A 23,975-nucleotide genomic window follows, 5' to 3' on the forward strand; every position below is an offset into this window, starting at 1 on the left:
AAGATAGCTACAATGTAACTATTAGTTATATTGTAGCTAGCTTAGGTTTTATTTTACAGGTAAATATTTAGTTTTGAATAGGAATTATTTAGTTAATGATAGTAATTTTTATTTAGATTTATTTTAATTATATTTAAGTTAGGAATGTTAGGGTTTAGGGGTTAATAACTTTAGTATAGTTGCGGCGGTGATGTTGGGGGCAGCAGATTAGGGGTTAATAATATTTAACTAGTGTTTGTGATGCGGGAGTGCAGCGGTTTAGGGGTTAGTATGTTTATTATAGTGTCAGTGATGTCCGGAGCGGCAGATTAGTGGTTAATAATTTTATTTTAGTGTTTGTGATGCGGGAGGGCCTCGGTTTAGTGGTTAATAGGTAGTTTATGGGTGTTAGTGTACTTTGCAACACTTTAGTTATAAGTTTTATGCTACAGATTTGTAACATAAAACTCATAACTACTGACTTTAGATGGCTGTACCGCTCACTTTTCGGCCTCCCAGGCAAAACTCGTAATATATCGGCGCTATGGAAGTCCCATTGAAAAAGGACTTTTTGAAAAGTGCAGTAGTTACATTGCGTTGCGGCAAAAAAAGTGTGCGGTACAGCTATACCTGCAAGACTCGTAATACCAGCGGTAGTGAAAAAGCAGCGTTATTAGGCTTTTTCACTCATAATGCAAAACTCGTAATCTAGCCAATTGTTATTGAGGTAAAACAAGTCATACATACATACACATTACATGATCAAATTCCATGATACATAGGTATGATTCTTTAAAGTAAAACAGATATTAATTAAATGACCATTATTAATAGCGATAACATCATTTTGTTTTGACTTTAGAGAAAGAAGAATTAAGAGAAGAGAGGGAAGAAAGAAGAAGGAGTGTTAACTGTGGTGTGAATCCCATAATAAATGTCTTGTCCATATACCCATCCAAGAAAATCTCGAAGCTGGAAGAGAACTATGTCTTATGTCGCCGGATCATTTAGCATATTTGTTGTGTATGTAGTCTTCCCAAATAAAGAGTATCTCAGGAAATAATTATTTGCAAAATGTTTTCATATAGTGGTATTCCTCTAATTGTATAGTCTTATGTATAGTATCAACCCATTGGGCTATAATAGGAGATTGGCCTTGTTTCCAAAATTGAGCAATTAATATTTTAGCACTATTACATGCAATTTGGAGTATGGCTAAGTGTGTTGCAGGGATTTTTTTGGGAGGTTTATTTAAAGGGACACTAAACCCAATTTTTTTCCTTTCATGATTCAGATAGAGCATGCAATTATAAGCAACTTTCTCATTTACTGCTATTATCAATTTTTCTTCGTTATCTTGATATCTTTATTTAAAAAGCAGGAATGTGATGCATAGGAGTCGACCCATTTTTGGTTGAGAACCTGGTTTTATGCTTGCTTATTGGTGGGTAAATGTAAGCCTCCAATAAGCAAGCACTATCCATGGTGCTGAAACTAGAATGGGCTGGCTGCTAAGATTTACATTCCTGCTTTTAAAATAAAGATAGCAAGAGAATGAAGAAAAAACATAATTTATGTAAGAACTTACCTGATAAATTCATTTCCTTCATATTAACAAGAGTCCATGAGCTAGTGACGTATGGAATATACATTCCTACCAGGAGGGGCAAAGTTTCCCAAACCTTAAAATGCCTATAAATACACCCCTCACCACACCCACAAATCAGTTTAACGAAAAGCCAAGAAGTGGGGTGATAAGAAAAAAAGTGCGAAGCATATAAAATAAGGAATTGGAATAATTGTGCTTTATACAAAAAAATCATAACCACCACAAAAAAGGGTGGGCCTCATGGACTCTTGTTAATATGAAAGAAATGAATTTATCAGGTAAGTTCTTACATAAATTATGTTTTCTTTCATGTAATTAACAAGAGTCCATGAGCTAGTGACGTATGGGATAATGACTACCCAAGATGTGGATCTTTCCACACAAGAGTCACTAGAGAGGGAGGGATAAAATAAAGACAGCCAATTCCTGCTGAAAATAATCCACACCCAAAATAAAGTTTAACGAAAAACATAAGCAGAAGATTCAAACTGAAACCGCTGCCTGAAGAACTTTTCTACCAAAAACTGCTTCAGAAGAAGAAAATACATCAAAATGGTAGAATTTTGTAAAAGTATGCAAAGAGGACCAAGTTGCTGCTTTGCAGATCTGGTCAACCGAAGCTTCATTCCTAAACGCCCAGGAAGTAGATACTGACCTAGTAGAATGAGCTGTAATTCTCTGAGGCGGAATTTTACCCGACTCAACATAGGCAAGATGAATTAAAGATTTTAACCAAGATGCCAAAGAAATGGCAGAAGCTTTCTGGCCTTTCCTAGAACCGGAAAAGATAACAAATAGACTAGAAGTCTTACGGAAAGATTTCGTAGCTTCAACATAATATTTCAAAGCTCTAACAACATCCAAAGAATGCAACGATTTCTCCTTAGAATTCTTAGGATTAGGACATAATGAAGGAACCACAATTTCTCTACTAATGTTGTTGGAATTCACAACTTTAGGTAAAAATTCAAAAAAAGTTCGCAACACCGCCTTATCCTGATGAAAAATCAGAAAAGAAGACTCACAAGAAAGAGCAGATAATTCAGAAACTCTTCTAGCAGAAGAGATGGCCAAAAGGAACAAAACTTTCCAAGAAAGTAATTTAATGTCCAATGAATGCATAGGTTCAAACGGAGGAGCTTGAAGAGCTCCCAGAACCAAATTCAAACTCCAAGGAGGAGAAATTGACTTAATGACAGGTTTTATACGAACCAAAGCTTGTACAAAACAATGAATATCAGGAAGAATAGCAATCTTTCTGTGAAAAAGAACAGAAAGAGCGGAGATTTGTCCTTTCAAAGAACTTGCGGACAAACCCTTATCTAAACCATCCTGAAGAAACTGTAAAATTCTCGGTATTCTAAAAGAATGCCAAGAAAAATGATGAGAAAGACACCAAGAAATATAAGTCTTCCAGACTCTATAATATATCTCTCGAGATACAGATTTACGAGCCTGTAACATAGTATTAATCACGGAGTCAGAGAAACCTCTTTGACCAAGAATCAAGCGTTCAATCTCCATACCTTTAAATTTAAGGATTTCAGATCCGGATGGAAAAAAGGACCTTGCGACAGAAGGTCTGGTCTTAACGGAAGAGTCCATGGTTGGCAAGATGCCATCCGGACAAGATCCGCATACCAAAACCTGTGAGGCCATGCCGGAGCTAATAGCAGAACAAACGAGCATTCCCTCAGAATCTTGGAGATTACTCTTGGAAGAAGAACTAGAGGTGGAAAGATATAGGCAGGATGATACTTCCAAGGAAGTGATAATGCATCCACTGCCTCCGCCTGAGGATCCCGGGATCTGGACAGATACCTGGGAAGTTTCTTGTTTAGATGAGAGGCCATCAGATCTATCTCTGGGAGCCCCCACATTTGAACAATCTGAAGAAATACCTCTGGGTGAAGAGACCATTCGCCCGGATGCAACGTTTGGCGACTGAGATAATCCGCTTCCCAATTGTCTACACCTGGGATATGAACCGCAGAGATTAGACAGGAGCTGGATTCCGCCCAAACCAAAATTCGAGATACTTCTTTCATAGCCAGAGGACTGTGAGTCCCTCCTTGATGATTGATGTATGCCACAGTTGTGACATTGTCTGTCTGAAAACAAATGAACGATTCTCTCTTCAGGAAGAGGCCAAAACTGAAGAGCTCTGAAAATTGCACGGAGTTCCAAAATATTGATCGGTAATCTCACCTCCTGAGATTCCCAAACTCCTTGTGCCGTCAGAGATCCCCACATAGCTCCCCAACCTGTGAGACTTGCATCTGTTGAAATTACAGTCCAGGTCGGAAGAACAAAAGAAGCCCCCTGAATTAAACGATGGTGATCTGTCCACCACGTTAGAGAGTGTCGAACAATCGGTTTTAAAGATATTAATTGATATATCTTCGTGTAATCCCTGCACCATTGGTTCAGCATACAGAGCTGAAGAGGTCGCATGTGAAAACGAGCAAAGGGGATCGCGTCCGATGCAGCAGTCATAAGACCTAGAATTTCCATGCATAAGGCTACCGAAGGGAATGATTGAGACTGAAGGTTTCGACAAGCTGTAATCAATTTTAGACGTCTCTTGTCTGTTAAAGACAGAGTCATGGACACTGAATCTATCTGGAAACCCAGAAAGGTTACCCTTGTTTGAGGAATCAAAGAACTTTTTGGTAAATTGATCCTCCAACCATGATCTTGAAGAAACAACACAAGTCGATTCGTATGAGACTCTGCTAAATGTAAAGACTGAGCAAGTACCAAGATATCGTCCAAATAAGGAAATACCACAATACCCTGTTCTCTGATTACAGACAGAAGGGCACCGAGAATCTTTGTGAAAATTCTTGGAGCTGTAGCAAGGCCAAACGGTAGAGCCACAAATTGGTAATGCTTGTCTAGAAAAGAGAATCTCAGGAACTGATAATGATCTGGATGAATCGGAATATGCAGATATGCATCCTGTAAATCTATTGTGGACATATAATTCCCTTGCTGAACAAAAGGCAATATAGTCCTTACAGTTACCATCTTGAACGTTGGTATCCTTACATAACGATTCAATAATTTTAGATCCAGAACTGGTCTGAAGGAATTCTCCTTCTTTGGTACAATGAAGAGATTTGAATAAAACCCCATCCCCTGTTCCGGAACTGGAACTGGCATAATTACTCCAGCCAACTCTAGATCTGAAACACAATTCAGAAATGCTTGAGCTTTCACTGGATTTACTGGGACACGGGAAAGAAAAAATCTCTTTGCAGGAGGTCTCATCTTGAAACCAATTCTGTACCCTTCTGAAACAATGTTCTGAATCCAAAGATTGTGAACAGAATTGATCCAAATTTCTTTGAAAAAACGTAACCTGCCCCCTACCAGCTGAACTGGAATGAGGGCCGTACCTTCATGTGAACTTAGAAGCAGGCTTTGCCTTTCTAGCAGGCTTGGATTTATTCCAGACTGGAGATGGTTTCCAAACTGAAACTGCTCCTGAGGACGAAGGATCAGGCTTTTGTTCTTTGTTGAAACGAAAGGAACGAAAACGATTGTTAGCCCTGTTTTTACCTTTAGATTTTTTATCCTGTGGTAAAAAAGTTCCTTTCCCACCAGTAACAGTTGAAATAATAGAATCCAACTGAGAACCAAATAATTTGTTTCCCTGGAAAGAAATGGAAAGTAGAGTTGATTTAGAAGCCATATCAGCATTCCAAGTCTTAAGCCATAAAGCTCTTCTGGCTAAGATAGCCAGAGACATAAACCTAACATCAACTCTAATAATATCAAAAATGGCATCACAGATAAAATTATTAGCATGCTGGAGAAGAATAATAATATCATGAGAATCACGATTTGTTACTTGTTGCGCTAGAGTTTCCAACCAAAAAGTTGAAGCTGCAGCTACATCAGCCAATGATATAGCAGGTCTAAGAAGATTACCTGAACACAGATAAGCTTTTCTTAGAAAAGATTCAATTTTTCTATCTAAAGGATCCTTAAACGAGGTACCATCTGACGTAGGAATGGTAGTACGTTTAGCAAGGGTAGAAATAGCCCCATCAACTTTAGGGATTTTGTCCCAAAATTCTAACCTGTCAGGCGGAACAGGATATAATTGCTTAAAACGTTTAGAAGGAGTAAATGAATTACCCAATTTATCCCATTCTTTGGAAATTACTGCAGAAATAGCATTAGGAACAGGAAAAACTTCTGGAATAACCGCAGGAGCTTTAAAAACCTTATCCAAACGTATAGAATTAGTATCAAGAGGACTAGAATCCTCTATTTCTAAAGCAATTAGTACTTCTTTAAGTAAAGAGCGAATAAATTCCATCTTAAATAAATATGAAGATTTATCAGCATCAATCTCTGAGATAGAATCCTCTGAACCAGAAGAGTCCAAAGAATCAGAATGATGGTGTTCATTTAAAAATTCATCTGTAGAGAGAGAAGATTTAAAAGACTTTTTACGTTTACTAGAAGGAGAAATAACAGACAAAGCCTTCTTTATGGATTCAGAAACAAAATCTCTTATGTTATCAGGAACATTCTGCACCTTAGATGTTGAGGGAACTGCAACAGGCAATGGTACATTACTAAAGGAAATATTATCTGCTTTAACAAGTTTGTCATGACAATTATTACAAACAACAGCTGGAGGAATAGCTACCAAAAGTTTACAGCAGATACACTTAGCTTTGGTAGATCCAGCAGGCAGTGATTTTCCTGTAGTATCTTCTGGCTCAGATGCAACGTGAGACATCTTGCAATATGTAAGAGAAAAAAACAACATATAAAGCAAAATAGATCAAATTCCTTATAAGACAGTTTCAGGAATGGGAAAGAATGCCAAATATCAAGCTTCTAGCAACCAGAAGCAAATGAAAAATGAGACTGAAATAATGTGGAGACAAAAGCGACGCCCATATTTTTTAGCGCCAAATAAGACGCCCACATTATTTGGCGCCTAAATGCTTTTGGCGCCAAAAATGACGCCACATCCGGAACGCCGACATTTTTGGCGCAAAATAACGTCAAAAAATGACGCAACTTCCGGCGACACGTATGACGCCGGAAACGGAAAAGAATTTTTGCGCCAAAAAAGTCCGCGCCAAGAATGACGCAATAAAATGAAGCATTTTCAGCCCCCGCGAGCCTAACAGCCCACAGGGAAAAAAGTCAAATTTTTGAGGTAAGAAAAATATGATAATTCAATGCATAATCCCAAATATGAAACTGACTGTCTGAAAATAAGGAAAGTTGAACATTCTGAGTCAAGGCAAATAAATGTTTGAATACATATATTTAGAACTTTATAAATAAAGTGCCCAACCATAGCTTAGAGTGTCACAGAAAATAAGACTTACTTACCCCAGGACACTCATCTACATGTTTGTAGAAAGCCAAACCAGTACTGAAACGAGAATCAGTAGAGGTAATGGTAAATATAAGAGTATATCGTCGATCTGAAAAGGGAGGTAAGAGATAAATCTCTACGACCGATAACAGAGAACCTTATGAAATAGACCCCGTAGAAGGAGATCACTGCATTCAATAGGCAATACTCTCTTCACATCCCTCTGACATTCACTGCACGCTGAGAGGAAAACCGGGCTCCAACTTGCTGCGGAGCGCATATCAACGTAGAATCTAGCACAAACTTACTTCACCACCTCCCTTGGAGGCAAAGTTTGTAAAACTGATTTGTGGGTGTGGTGAGGGGTGTATTTATAGGCATTTTAAGGTTTGGGAAACTTTGCCCCTCCTGGTAGGAATGTATATTCCATACGTCACTAGCTCATGGACTCTTGTTAATTACATGAAAGAAATTGATAATAGGAGTAAATTAGAAAGTTGATTCAAATTCCATGCTCTATCTGAATCATGAAAGAAAAAATTTGGGTTCAGTGTCTCTTTAAGGGCCAGATTAGCGGGTCCTGGGGTATATTTATTCCCAACAGCTTCTCTGTTTTGGATATAACATTCTTCCAAAAAGATTTAAGGTTAGTGCTTTTCCACCAAATGTGTCCCATATTTCCCACCTCACGTTTGCAATGCCAGCATAGATCAGATCTCTTTGGGTATACGGTCTTTAAGCACGTAGGAGTATAATACCAGCAATGTAATATTTTGAAGTTAATTTCTAAAATTCGGGCTGATGTAGAGGCTTTCATTGTTCTTTTATATATTTTGTTCATATCCCCTGGAGATATATTAGTGTTTAGTTCCTTTTCCCAACTTTTCATGCATTGGTGTTCAGTGTCTATTGGAACCTGTTGTAACATATTATATATAATGGATAAGGTACGCCTAATTGGTAGTTTTGACATGCACAGTTTTTCAAAGTTTGTTGGGGAACACAAGAGGTTGTTTTCCCTCTTGTGACATTGTATAAATGAATGGGCTTGCAGGTATAAAAAAACAGTTATTAAATATATGTAAATCGTTTTCTAGGAGTTTCGATCTACTATGCATTTTTCCAGCTTCTGGTAAGACAAAGAAGGGGAGATTACTTTGCCTATCTAATGAGTTTAATTTAACTATTTCCTTTCCCGGTGGAAACTCTGGTTACCCAATAGCGGTGTTAGGGGTGAGAGATTAGAGGAAACTATAGGGTATTTAAATGTCAGTCTATTCCACATTTTATGTTTCATGGATTTCTCTTTTTAACCCTGTTCACAAATAAAAGTTAAGTTTTATCTACAAATACCAGAGAGTGATGTGGAGGCTGTATATACATGCATATACATATTTAGACATATATATGTATATATTTCTATGCTAAAGCCCTTTGCAGACTTTTTCATCTGAGTCCTCATATCTTCAAGCCCCTACCTTTTTATTGCAATTTTTTATTTTAATAATTGTTATTAGATGGTCCCATTTTTGGTTCAGCACCATTGGTAGTGCTTGCTGATTGGTGGCTACATTTAGCTACCAATCAGCAAGCTCTACCCATGAGCTGAACCAAAAATGGGCCCAGCTCCAAAGCTTACATTCCTGCTTTTCAAATAAAAGTACCAAGAGAACAAAGAAAATTGATAATAGGAGTAAATTAAAATTGCATGCTCTATCTGAATCTGAAAAATTTGGGTTTAGTATCCCTTTAAAGTTGTTTAAAACTGTGACTTTTATGACCATATCCCAAATGTATTTTCAGTTTTAAATAGTTTACCAATGTACTTCTGTTATCTAATTTGCGTCCTTCTGTTGGTATAATTTGTTGAAAATCATACCTAGTTATGTTAAGGAGCAGAAATGCATTACTGGGAGTAAGCTGCTGATTGGTGGCTGCACATACAGTATATGACTTTTATCTTTTGGTCGTCTGTTTTCAGCTAGCTCTCAGTAGTGTCTTGCTGCTCCTTTAACCTAGGATAGCAAAAGAATGAAGCCAATTTGATAATAGAAGTTGTTTAAAATGATATGTTCTATCTGAATCATTAAAGAGAAAGTTTAAGTTTCTTTTTGTTTTAACCAATATTTCTAGTTATCATAAGATACCAATCCAGCCACATTCTATAGAGATGTCCAGGACCTGGAAACTATATATATAAAAAAGATATTAACTGAAAAAATCAGATTCTAATTCACTTAATGAATCTCATGTTATAGGTCGACTCTCAAGCTTCTACCCACAGTCCTTTGCAGTCATGTCCAGATGTCAGGGACAGGAATCTGTTTCTAGCAAAAAGCACACTGGAGTGTTTCAGACCAGAAGGTTCTTTGTGTTATGTTCCTTCCCCCAAAAGGTAACTGAGACTTTTATACGTCTGCTGCAAATCCAGTATAGAGGTAACAGGAGGCAAGCCATACTTAATTAGCTTGTCGTGAGTGGCATTTCACAAACCACAAAGCAGACCTTTTAATGATTTTACTGCTGTATTAATTATACCATTGCTACTAATCACTGCAGGAACAATATCGTTTTCACCCACGGTATGTATTTGGCTGTCAGAGCACTTAATCCAGAGACACTTATTATACAAAGCCGCACAATGGTATAATTATGCAGAATGCCACTTTAGAATTCAACACTTATTCTAGATGTATTTTTAACTTAAAAATCAAAGCCTGAGTTCTGTAATTGATAGTCTGAGTGGTAGAGGAAAAAAAAGGTTTAAATAGATTGAAACCAGTAGAAGAAACACTACATTTCCAATAAAAATTATCAAAGGCATAGGTGCCATATATTTGCTAAAATGAAGCTGGAACACTTTTTAGTGAAGTCGCTCCATTTTAGTGACCAGATCATTCTTTGTTGCTATTATTTAATGAAAACTCATTACTAATTAGTATCAGTATCTAGTGGCTAGTCACTGTGACCAACATGCAACACTTAGAGGCACAGTGTACTGAGATTTTTTTTTCTCATTAATGTGTTCTCAATTATCTATTTTACCTGCTGTAGTGTATTACATTTGTTAGAAATAGATGATTTACCTTTATTTTGACATTTGAAATATCTGGTTTTGCCTGTTGTATTCCTACCTATACTGGAGATTTCAGTACGTAAGTACTGGTTATAGAAAAGCTATGCAACCAAGATGGTTTAAAAGGAATCATGCTGCCAGTGGGAGGGGCGGGGTTATGCAGAGAGGTAAGAAAATGTTAATTTTCCATTGGTCTTTAAAGGGACACCAAAGTCGATGTTTTTTCTTTCATGATTCAGAAAGAGCAAACAATTTTAAACAACTTTCTACTTGACTTATATTACCAAATGGTGCATTATCTTTTTCTAAGTACACTTTCTGAGGCACCAGCTCCTACTGAGCATGTGCAGGAGTTTACAGTGTATACTTATATGAGTCATTGATTGGCTGGTAGCTGTCACATGCTACAGGGGGTCTGTAAATGGATGAACATTCAAATTTAGCAAAAAAAAATGCTCATTTGAAATTTAGAGTAAGAGCTTCTGTATTACCTTGTTACTATGTATTTGATGATTGTCTAATTCTACTGTATTCTATGGTCCTTTAAATATACAGTAAGAAATATTATGTTTCGTGAAACAGTTAACCAGAGCTCTGAGGTTAACGCGTTTTCTTTCAAATTGTAATAAAAGTAAAAAACGCCTGCGATTAAAAAAAATTATAAAAGTAGAGCTTTTTTATATATATGATTAATAATTTTATATTACCATCTCAAAGTGTTTAATGTCCCTTTAATGGGACATGATACCCAAATGTTGAAACACTGGAAAGTAATCCAATATAGCTGTAAAAAGCTGACTAGAAAATAGCACCTGAACATCTCTCTATGTACGAAAGGAAGATATTTTACATAAAAATTTCACATTTTAAAGGGACTTTAAGCAGCCAATCAGGATGCTAGTCCCAGGACTTGCAATGGGGTGTGCATCTGGCATGTGCAGGCACATACATATTACTTTCCTATTAATTTTAAGGAAGTTTACTATGAAATCTCACTAGTTTTTAGTGAAATCTCATGAGATCACAGAAAAGCAATGAATGAACGTACTGCTGGTGCTGATTTGCCATTGTTTTTTTGGACTTTTTTTCAACTTGCAGCTGGACAGCAGCTGAAGTATAACTGTTTGCAGAGCCCTTACTCTGGTGAGCTGAAGAAATTGTGAGATACATTTTTTTCTCTTTTTACATAGCGATGTTCAGGTTATATTTTTATGTCAGCTTTTTACAGTTATGCTGCATCATTTTCAAGTGATTTAGCATATGAGTATTATGTCCCTTTAAGAAAGTTTACTATGAAATAATGCAAGATTTCAGTGAAAATTCATGAAATCATAGGGTAGCAAAGTGTGACATCAGCACTGATAAAATATCTTCCTTTTGTACATAGAAATGTTCATGTGATATATTGTCAGATTTTCACTGTATGCTGAACCTCTTTCAAGTGAATTAGACTATGAATATTATGTCGCTTTAAATTACATGAAATTAAAGCAAAATAAATAATGTATATAAAGTTGTTTTACTATGCACATTTTATATTATAGTCTCAAAGTGCGTACTGTCGCTTTACATCTATGCAATCTGCTGACGTAATTATTAGTTGTATTTTCATTTTATTTTTGAAGCCTATTATTTAGAGATGTTTAATACCAATAATTATTTCTATAAATTACCTTTAATCATGCCCTGCAAAAAATTACACAGGATTCATAATGTTGCGATTGCAATGGGGTTGGCAGTGCGGGTTCCACCAGTGTTCCAGAAATTGCTCTTCTGACCTCTGCTCCAGACGCTGCAGGTATAGCATGTATTCCTACAAGACATAAATATGTAGAATGTTTTTTTTCATATTTTCTTTCTTTAACGCAGTTGTTGTGCACTAGAACATGAACACTATAGGATAAACTATTATTGTTTACATATCAGAAGATTTAACTGTTTATGAACCATGTATATGTGCTGCTTGTATACTACACTATGGGCTAGATTACAAGTGGAGCACTCAATTATTGTGCTCCCACAAAAAGGGAAAATGTGCACGTTTGTGGGAGCACGATAATTAACCGACCATTACAAATGGCTTGTTATTGCTACTGCGAGATCCGATCGCTGGTTAATTTTCTAAAAGTGCCACAAATGCCCTCAAAATAGAGGGCATTATAGTTTTTGATTTTAAAAAAAAAGCTGCACTAGGCAGTTGTTGGGGTCTAAAGTTGTGGGATTGGGGTGTTAGAAAAAAACAGCACTAAAAAGTGCCTTTACATTGCAGTCTATGGGAACTGTGTATTCTTATAGACCGCAATGTAAATAAATATGTATATGATTATATACATATATATTTATGTGTTAATATGTGTATATAAACATATTAACACATAAATATATATGGATATAATTATATACATATATATTTAAAAATTCTGCCATCGCCGTGCTACTTACCCCATATGCTGTGCGAGGTTCTGATGCCGTCTGTGACGGCATCAGAACGAGGCTCCCATAGAAGCGTATGGAAGCACACTCTAGTGAGCGCAATGCTTCCTAGCAATGCGAATGCAAGCTCGCGCTCACATTGCAATTAACTTTTAATACCAGAGCACTTTATCGCGTGCTGGTATTACAAAGTGGAGCACTAATATTGCTTGCACGCAAGAGATATTTAGCGCTCCACTTGTAATCTGGCCCTATGTGTATCTTTGTCTATACACTAGATTTTTAGAGGTAAACCTTGCAGTTAGTCTTACCAAGGACAATGACTACTTAAAGGGACATGAAACCCAGAACATTTATTTTATGATTCAAATGAAGGATACATTTTTAAACAAGTTTCCAATTTACTTCTATGATCTAATTTACTTTGTACGCTTTGTATCATTTATTGAACTAGATAGGCTCAAGAGCTGTGGGCTAGCTGCTAATTGGTGGTTGCACATGTATACCTCTTATTATTGGCTTAGCAATGTGTTCAGCTAGCCTCCAGTTATGCATTGCTGCTCCTTCAATGAAGGATACCAAGAGACTGAAGCAAAATTGATAATACATGTAAATTGTAAATAAATCTAAATTGGAAACGTGTTTAAAATTGTATGCTCTATCTGAACCATGAAAAAAATTGGGGTTTGTGTCCCATTAATGTTTGCTTTTTTAATTAACCTAATTCATTTTTATGGTGGCAAATTTGCTGACTACAATCTCGCCACAGGAATGTTGATGCATATGATACCACAGATCAAATATCTCAAGATCTTACAACCAATTACCTTGAAGTCAATAATCTCTTTGTAGCTATCTCTGGTATTCAAACTATTAATGGAACTTTGTCCCCCAAAGCAGTAGTAATAACTAGAACATTGTTGTACAGGCCACATTGCTGCATCCCCATTATCTCCATGGAAACATTCAGAGCATTAATATTGCCATTGGAGGGATACTCGTATCAAGAACCATGGTGGGAAGTATGTTATAGTAAAACCTGCATGTGCTGTACAATGTATACCTGTTAGCTGTCAAAATAACCACTGTGAAAATATACAATGGTGTAAGCAATCAGACAAAGCACTGTAATGCTACAAATCACAGTTAAATGTGTTTTGTCAAAAATATCATACAGAAAGCTTAGTGGTAATGCGGACCAAATGACCAGTTCCAGACTGACGTGTCCTACATAAGAGGTGCCACAAGGAAATCCATATAAACTGTTTATGAAATCAAGTAACATGCAGAGGCATAATGAAATTTGTAAACTGCCCTCATTATTCTTTGTCCTAATAATTGTAATGAAGGAGTAGAGGACTTTACAATTAATCTCTCACAGATTTTATTTCTTTTAAATAATTATACACCTGCATAAAACTTGTGCATAAAAGCACAGCAGTCCTATGCCGTTTATTAATATATGAGTATACTATATATATCAGTGTGCTCATAATTTCATATTTTTCTGTACATACATTATATAAAAGTAGGACCAGCTCTACTGTAAGGTAAACAGAGATTTCACCAGTAGGGGGCATCAGAAAGCCAGTAAGTTTACTAACTGCAAGTTTATTTTGGAGATCTGAGTTGTCAGCACCGGAAATTTATCTAGAGCCCTATGTCTCTGCTTAGCCTCTAGGGGGTAGATTTACCAATGTCTGTCCGACATGATACACTGTAGCGTATCATGTCCGACAGATATCGCTGAATGCCGACAGCATACGCTGTCTGCATTTATCATTGCCCAAGCAGTTTACCAGAACTGCTTGTGCAATGCCGCCCCCTGCAGATTTGCGACCAATCGGACGCTAGCAGGGGGTGTCAATCAGCCCGATGGTATAGGATCGGGCGGATTGAAAACCGCAGCCTTAGAGGCAGCGGACAAGTTATGGAGCAGCTGCTTCATAACTGCTGTTTGGAACAAGGACCATTCGGCCCTTGTTAAATTTACCCCTAGGTCTTATCTGGCTTGACACTATCCCTGTGTAGTGTGAACACACATCCCCCATGTCTGAACCACCTTGCCCATTGATGGATAACCTTGGCACTTCAGATGTTTCAGAACTACATTTCCCATGATGCTCGACTGGACTTCAGAGTGACTAAGCATCATGGGAAATGTAGTTCTGAAACATCTGGAGTGCCAAGGTTCGCCACCAATGACCTAGCCACTCCCTCAGACCACCTAGCTCCACCCATGGAACCCATTAGTAAAGTGACTCTGCACTCTAAGCAAAGTCTATACAAAGTGAAAAAACATCTAAAAAGTCTTTGTCAAATATTTTGAAGACATGAAAAACAAACATACAAAAATAATACAAACAAGTGCACGCTACCAGCAAACCCACTGCAAGTTCACCCACTGAAAGTTCACTCACAGTACACCTGCAATTTCATCAATGTGGAATACCAGCGACACCCCCCATGGAACCCAAAAATCTCAAAACATGTCTCCTTGACTCAATTACGATCAGTGCTTGCCCTCTTAACTCAATAACTGGAACTCCCTGGTAAAAACACACCCTCTTTGTCTGGGGGAACTAGGACAATGGCTGTTGGAAGATAATGGGCTGCATATAACTTTCTATTTTGATTTTTTTTAGACCATTTTTTATAACTCATAAGGGGGCTAAAAACAAAATGTACTGACCTTTTAATATGCACTGTATGTGTCTTCAATTTCACTAGCTTGTCCTGTATGTCTCTGTGTTTTGTGTGTTCCATTGTATCATATACACTGTAGTATAACATTAATCAGAGCAAACATTATTAAATAAATACCCAAAATAACTTTCACTAAACTTTGTTGATATTGAATATTATACCCTCCATGTATAGGTAAATATGTTTTATGTATAAGTTAGAGCTATTCACTTCCATTTTGAAGCTAACATGATGTACATGATTGTGTAAAATTGATACAGCTCTACGCATTTCACCATTTAAACTGTCTTTATCAAGAGCAAATCAAATCAGTCTAATAAAGTGCTCTTGAAAAGGAAATTTAAATTGTGAAATGAGTAGAGATTTTTCAAATTGTTTTAATGGATTGATGGTGTTCTGGTTTCTCTTCAATAAAATATCCCATGTTTAGACTTCTATCCTGTCTGTGAGTATTCTCCATTTGGTGTGTTTTATATACTACACCACTGCGGTTTCTTCTACCCTGAGGATTTTCTGGGGACAGAGGCACAGTCCTTACAGACCAGGTCACTGGAGAGGCCAGTGCCGTTATTCAAATTCAGATTTGCTACACAGTTGAGGAGGAACTGGAGCTGGCAGCTTTACCAAGGGTAGTTATCATTCTTATTTGTTTTTCAACTGTGTACAACTAGTCTAGTAAAGGGACATAAAGGTGCAAAAAGAAAATAGTCTAATGTGTCTTATTATTGCACTGTTAATTGCATATAACTGTGTGCTTAAAGGGACAGTCTATACCAAAATACCAAAAAGTCTTATTTAAAAAGATAGATAATCCCTTTAAAACCCATTCCCCGTTTTTGCATAACCAACAGTTATAATTATACAAGTTTTACCTCTGTAATTACCTTGTATCTAAGCCTCTGCAGGCTGCTTCCTTATCTAAGTGCTTTTGACAGACATGCAGTGTAGCCAATCAGTGCAGACTCCTAAATAACTTCACGGGAGTGAGCACAATGTTATCTATATGACACACATGAACTAGTACTGTCTAACTGTGAAAAACTTTCAAAATGCTCTGAGCTAAGAGGCGATTTTCAACGGTTTAGAAATCAGTTTGAGCCTAGCTAGGTTTAGCTTTTCAAAAATACCACCAAGGGAACAAAGCAAATTTGATGATAAAAGTAAATTGGAAAGTTGTTTACAATTGTATGCCCTATCCGAATCATGAAAGTTTAGTTTTGGCTTCACTGTCCCTTTAACTCCTGCAAAGGGATTAAACACACAGTTAAAGTCAGTTTCAAAGAAGTAATGTAGTATTAGGACCTAGCCAAACACATCTGGTTAGCCAATGACAAGCGACATATGAGTGTAGCCACCAATCACCAGCCAGATTCAAGAAGTGCATTGCTGCTGCTTAGCCTACCAAGCTATGATTGTCAACAAAGAATACCAAGACAAAAAAAGTAAATTTGATAACAGAAGTAAATTAGAAAGTTTTCTAATTGCCCCCCCCCCCCCCCCCCCCCCACTGTAAGCAACTTTTTAAAATTATAATAAGCAGCAACTTACCCTCAGTAGCGCTCATAGTCTGAGAGACGCTAAACACATACGCTTTAGTTTCACTCAGACTATAAGTGCCCTACTTTTTTTCTATGGGGGAGTATGGTGGCTTTATAATAACAATGATTTTGCTTTTGCCAAAAAAAATCTTAAAAATCTTAATGTTTTCTGTCCCTTTAATAGTGAATTTCGTATTAAAAATAATTAGATAACATTTTCTAAACAATTGTGACCAAACTTTTGTCCCTTTAACAGCTGTTTTACAGTTTAAATACATTTTTACAAGCAAATATTCACTACAAATTAGCAACATATCCCTGCATTTCTGTGTTCTGTAGTCTGTTTTTTTTTTTTATCCTGATAATATGAAACTAATTTGCCTTTTCCAGAATACAAACTTCTACAGTTTAATTGGGAGAAGTTTGCACTTATCAGTTGACTCATAGATTAACAATTTCACACCCCTAATTGTCTGTTAAAATGGTCTTGTCAAGTAGTTTGGATCTAATGTCTCACGTACGCTGCCATTTAAAGTCGTGTCTGCTCTAGCAAATCTGATGACAATCCAGCTGCCAAACATAGGGGACTTATTTCCGCCAGGACAGCTGGAGGCTTCCAGTAACGGCTCAATGAGAAGACGGATAGCAATTAATAACATCCAAAAGTCACATTGTATCAAGTTGCATTTTCACACTGCAGAACATTCAGTAATTACACATCTCACATACATCATCTCATGCAAAAAGGCAACATAATCCAATGAAAGCCAGACCTCACTGGTGTCACACTACGCCTCTGTATGACATGTGACAACGTGACTGCGGAAACGCAAGTACTTCCCCTGCCACTGCACTGAAATGTCAGGCTGTACATTATGATCAGTCAAGAAGAGCATTTACTGTTGTGTTTAGTTGACCCAATTTGTTTGGCTTTTATCGTCCTAGTTAGAGCTGTCTGTGGTTTTTTTTTTTAAATGTGTTCTCAAAATTCTAAATAAGAAAGCTCAGTAAGGATTTAAAGGGGCAGGGGGTGTCAATCAAACCGATCGTATTCGATCGGGCGGGTTGATGTCTGCAGCCTCAGAGGAGGCGTATGAGTTAAGGAGCAGTGGTCTTAAGACCGCTGCTTCTTAAAGGGACATTCCAATCAATTTTGAAATCTCCATGTATGCATTTCAGTTTTGTATAGAGGCATTTTTTTAATATACATTAGCAAAAATGCTGCTAATACAAGCTATGGCTGTTTCAAAAGTGTATTTAAGTATGCACCGTGCACCAGCATTTTAAACACAGCACTTGCTCAGAGAGACTAAGGTGCTTGAATCATCTGGTAATGACTCAATTTGTTAATTGCTGACATGATACAAGCCCCACTGGTGCTCTGGGCAGCTGCTGTTGTTACAATGCAGAGGCACTGAGAATATCTAGCTATGCTTCATGCACGTGCAGTAAAAAATGCTAACACTAAAACAATGATAACTTTTACTAGAAGCATTTTGGCCAATGCATGTATATTGCAAATATGTTTCTATTCAAAGATGTAATTCATCTATGTGCATTTAATTTTTGACCGGAATGTCCCTTTAACTCCTGTTTCCAGCAAGCCTGATGGCTCACATGGAAATGGGCATTCAGGTCCATTCGGCCCTTAATAAATCGGCCCCTTGGTATTTATGTCCCTTTAAAAAACAATTGTAAAAGGATACAAAAAACAGTATGATATTTTGAATAAATGTTGCTTATTGTCAGTGCAGGAAAAGATACTGGAAGTTTATAATGAGAATTTACTTAAATTCTCCAGGACAGTACTCTATATTAAAGGGACACAGTACATCTGTCTCCTATGTTAAACACCAGCATCTTAAAATTATACTAATGTAGCGGTATCAGTTGTGTGTTTCCTTCAAAATTTGTTTCATTGCATTGCGATTAGTACATAGCAGAGATTAGAGCTGAATAGGAGGGCCTGCGATAAACTCCTTAAAGGGACATTGTAGTAAAAAAATGCTCTATAAACTAGAATTTAAAGGGACATGGTAGGTAAGAAAAAACTTTGCAGTAAAGATTAATTGATATAACCTTTTAAATATATCAGAAATTAGTATTTTATATACATTTCTTTTAACTTGGAAAACTGTCCCTAGAAGGTGCCTTCACCTGCCCCTGGTTCACTGTTTGTTCTATTATAATTATCAGGGTGTGGCCCAGCCTATCAGAAGGTGGCCTCCTACCCCTATTGATTTGAGCTGGATCACTCACCCAGCCCATGGGGCTGCAGCGCATGTGCACTGGCTTGTAAACAGTGGATCACGTGCACTTCTCAACAGACTATCGATCAGAAAGCACTTTTGAAGCTTTTTAAAAGGAACTTTGGAGATTTAAACAGTTTTCACCTAGTTTGGTCTTATTGGTTTTGGATATGCTGCTTGTTTGCACAGCCTTTTTAAAAGGTTTAAAAGGACATAAAAGTCTAAATGCTCTGTGTTGCTTGATTCTTAAGTCAAAGCAAAACTTTGGGCTAGATTACAAGTGGAGCGGTATTTTGTGTTTTCACTATAGCCAAAACTCCGCTAGGATTTTCATTTTTGTGCTAGCCGGATTACGCTCGTATTACAAGTTGAAAGTAAACAGTTTTTCTCTAGCGGAGCTAGAAAAAATAAGTTGAAAAAAAACCCACTCTCTCACGCAAACACCATGACATATTCTCATTAGCGCAAACCCAACAAGAAAATATGAATATTTCATATTCCAATGTTCTTTACGTAACAGAATATGTTCTATTTATTCATAATATATAGATGATTATATATAGCTATAGATATTTACAGATATGTATAGGAATATCTATTTATAAATACATAGAAAATATTCTACTATATGAAGAGCATTGGAATGTGAAATATTTACAGTAAATACATAGTTAAAACCTTTATTAAATCTGAATATTACATAAACGTTATTTTACATGTTTTAGTGCTCAAGATTTAACTGCGCTAGAAGTAACTATTTTCCACTCGCGTGCTAACCCGATGAGCCCAAAAAGCCAAACTTTAAATATCACGCACGTAATCACCTATTTCCCCATAGAAGTAAATGGAACAAAAAAACACCCAACTCGCACGCAAACCCAATCGCATATTCTCAAGTTCGCTAACCCGAAATGAAAATATGAATATTTTACATTCTAATGTTATTCGCATAGAAGAATATATTCTATTTATTCATTAATACATGTTTCCACATACAGTCATGGCCAAAAATATTGGCACCCCTGCATTTCTGTCAGATAATGCACCACTTCGGGCAGAATATTTTTGCAATTACAAATGTTTAGACATTCTCATGTTTATTTCTTTTGTTTGTATTGGTATGACACAAAAAAGTGGAGAAAAAAAAGCCAAATCTGACACATTCCATGTCGGGTTAGCGCTCAAGCGATAACCATTTACTACTTGTAATACAAGCGCTACCCAACTCGCGCAAAGAGCAGAAGTCAAGCGGTGATAGCGCACAAGTGGGAGCGGCAGTTACTCATAATTTAGCCCTTATTGCGCTAACATAAAATCACATGCAAACAGAAGCAATTGTAAGATACAACACACTGAAAACAGGGTGATCTGATTTGTATTGGCTTCAGTATTACAATATTAGACTGTGCCCCTGTTAACTGATAAAATCACTTTCCCCCGTTAAGTTTTCCCTTTCAACAAACTGATTTATTTTCTATGGGAGGCGTCCCAGCCCCATACGAGTGTCAGCGTGGTTTTTCACGCTCCATGTGGCAATCTTTAGGTAACTGGGCATTAAATGTGTTTGGACAGCTAACATATTTAATGTAAATCGGGTTTTTGGGAGTTTAACCCCTTAATGACCACAACGTACCCTGTACATCGCTGGTCTTTAAGGTTTAGTCGGCTCATAATAGCGTGGGTCTCGCCACCAGTGGCAAAACTGCACTATTATAACCTCCCTCCCACCTGCAGGCCTCCTAAAATAGCACAACCAGCGGTAGGTCGCTGGTCGTTAAGGGGTTAAAGAGACATGAAACCCACTTTTTCTATCAGGATTCAGATAGAACATACATTTGTGAACAACTTTCCAATTTACATCTATTAGCAATTTTGCTTTATTCTCTTGGTATGGTTTGTTGAAGGTGCAGCAATGCATTACTGGGAGTTAGCTGAACACATCCATAAACCATTCACAAGAGGCATATACAGTATGTGCACCCACCAATTAGCAGCTAGCTTCCAGCTACTAAACCTACCTAGGTATGATTTTAAACAAAGGATACCAAGAGAATGAAGCAAATGAGATAAAATAACAAAAAATTGCAAAGTAGTTTAAAATTGTATGTTCTATCTGAACCATAAAAGAAAAATATTTTTTTAAAGAGCATTCTTCAGTAATGTTTCTAAGCAGGCAGTGACCTCTAGTGGTCATTTATAGTTATTCCACATTTAATATTTTATGGATGGGTTATATATTACGAGTTATGCGCGCTATAGGGAAATTAACGAACGCAACAAAAGTTGCGTTATTCAACCCCCTATAGCGCAGCTTGTGCATGCGATATGGTTGTGTTGAGCTCCATACCACACAAAATACAAGCGCTGCTTTGACGTGCTTGTGCACACTTTCCCCATATACATCATTGGGGAGAAGGTGTCAGAAAAAAGCCTAACACCTGCGATTGTGGAATGAAAAGCTCCGTAACGCAGCCCCATTGATGTCTATGGGGAAAAATAAAGTTATGTTTAAACCTAACACCCTAACATAAACCCCGAGTATAAACACCCCTAATCTACCGCCCCCAACATCCCTGCAACCTACATAATGTTACTAACCCCTAATATGCCGCTCCCGATATTACCGCCACCTAAATAAAGCTATTAACCCCTATTCCCTTGCACCCCAACATCGCCCATACTATAATAAATCTATTAACCCCTATTCCGCCGCTCCTCCACATTGCAGCCACTAAATAAAGTTATTAACCCCTAAACCTCTGGCCTCCCACATCACTGCCACTAAATAAACATATTACCCCAAACCCACCAGCCCCCCACATCGCAACAACCTAAATTAACTATATATAAACCCCTAAACCTAACCCTAATGTAACCCTAAACCTAACCCTAACACCCCCTAACTTTAACATAATTAAAATAGACCTAAATTAAACTTACAATTATTAACTAAATAATACCTATTTAAAACGAAATACTTACCAGTGAAATAAAATCTTAATAGTTATATTATAGCTAGCTTAGGTTTTATTTTTATTTCACAGGTAAGTTATTAACTATTTACTAACTAACTAGTTAAAATAAATACAAACTTACCTGTGAAATAAAACCTAACATTACGGGGGGCGTGTCTAGCCGGCGCCATGATCAGTCGCACTTCTTAGCAGCTCTGCATCTACCAAAATACTTATATTAAATTGTGACTGAAATCTATCTAATTACAGAGCCTCAAAACTTATATTTGATCCCTGATGCCTACAGGAACTGTTAGGTATCAGTATAATTTTGTTCCAGTGCTGCTTGAAGTACTAAATTAAATCATCATAAAAAGCGGCGCCTGCCTACAACTGCTAATTTCACTAAATCCTCCCAAGACAGTAGGGCTCTGCAGGATCGTTGAACTGCTTTAAGAAGATGGAGTACGCAGATTTACATGATTTACTACTGGAGCTCACAAACAAGCTAGACAGAGGGTTTGACGATCTGGTCGCCATTTTCAGGGAAGTACCTGCACAGGATCACAGTGGCTGCCTCACTAGCGAAGACCCGATTCTCACAGGAATATCAGTGGACATATCCCCTACTCAGCAGCGCTTCCCATCGTGGGGAGTTAAGGATGGAGGAGCCCCAAGTTGTGAGTCGAGAGATCATAGAGCGGCTGACACTGTATATGACCTAACCAGCTGGTCACTCTCTCACGCTGGGGACACGCAGCAGCATCTACCCATGAGCGCAGATATACTGAGCGCTGAGCCATCTTTACTAACCACAGACATGCAACCTATACTACATTTGGCACCCTATACCCAATGTCTTGATGGGACGCAGACAGATGTCCATTTGGCTTGGATCTTGGACCGGGCGGCTGTGGTCGACTTCCAGTGGCGGGACTATGAGATTCTTCGCCTCCAGACTGTGAGACATGTAGATTTTGCATATACCCGCTTGCTTGAGAGATCTCACCTTCAGTGCGCTCATGTTCACACAGTTCCCTTATTAGCCTACAACAAGCTGGAGCGTTCCTGTCTACGAGTTGGAGTGGGTTAACCTAAAAAGACTCTACAACTGCACCAAGCTGGACAGTGTCCTATTTAATCTTAAGGCAATGTTTAACATGATCTTATATGTTGTTTGGGTTTAACTTGTGCAAACAGTTCACAAAATTTAGCTTTAATCTATGCCTGAATGCATGTTTATTTTTATGCAGCCTTCCCTTGAGATACCCCTAAAACCATTTACTGGCGGCTGCAAATATTACTGTAGGTGTTAATTGCTGAGTAGGTTTGCTATGACTGACTCGCTTTAGGTAGTGCTGTGCTATTTGCTCTACTATCGTCTCTCACCTTCTCCTAAGCTGAGCTAACAAACACTCTAATAGTTCTACTACCTGATATACTGTTTTATCATTACTATGGGAGCTATTATTAGGTCACTCATAATAAGGCACTCTCTCCCAAGATTATATAGTTTATATAACCCCATCAGTTTGCTACAAATAATGTATAGACATAGCACCCCTTTAGCCACTTTAGCATCTCTCCCTGTGTGTCTTCTCCAATGCATGTTTACATGAGGTTGAGAATTTGAATTATATTGGAGTAGGTTGCTTCAGCTAGTAAATTAGGATTTGCCATAGCTTCCCTTACATAGCTTATATTGTGTGCACAGCTAGACTGTACATTAATCCTGATAGCCCCCTTCCCTAACAATGTAATAATCTACTGTTTCAGTGAGTGATAAATCTGTCAGCGCCTTATCATACAGTGACACTAGCTATCCCTAAATTTTCTTGATAACTCTTTTTGCCGTGTGGCTACACTCCACCCCTGAACATAAAATATGTACCCATTACTGCTCACTAAAGTTATGTTAACAGTTCTTATGCACTTAGGTCTGATAGTGTTACCTCTAGTTACTTGCTAGGTGAGAATTATACTACCTATATCCTCATTTCAAACATACAGTTAGCCTGTATATATTCTGAACTATATCATTAGCCTCCTGGATAAGGAGCAGTTTGCAGATAGTTTAG

At 37.5% G+C, this 23,975-nt stretch overlaps 1 protein-coding gene across 1 annotated transcript in view; it reads right to left on the reverse strand.

The window, feature by feature from the left end:
• CUNH17orf67 (chromosome unknown C17orf67 homolog) overlaps nucleotides 1-23,975 on the reverse strand; it is a 115,063-nt gene that overhangs the window by 20,298 nt on the left and 70,790 nt on the right. The window contains exon 3 of the mRNA XM_053697207.1: nucleotides 11,691-11,830. Within this exon, the coding sequence (XP_053553182.1) occupies nucleotides 11,714-11,830 (117 nt within the window). The 3' untranslated portion in view covers nucleotides 11,691-11,713. The remainder of the gene's footprint in view (nucleotides 1-11,690; nucleotides 11,831-23,975) is intronic.

This window comes from Bombina bombina, unplaced genomic scaffold, assembly GCF_027579735.1.
Source record: "Bombina bombina isolate aBomBom1 unplaced genomic scaffold, aBomBom1.pri scaffold_400, whole genome shotgun sequence".
Taxonomy (NCBI): Eukaryota; Metazoa; Chordata; class Amphibia; order Anura; family Bombinatoridae; genus Bombina; species Bombina bombina.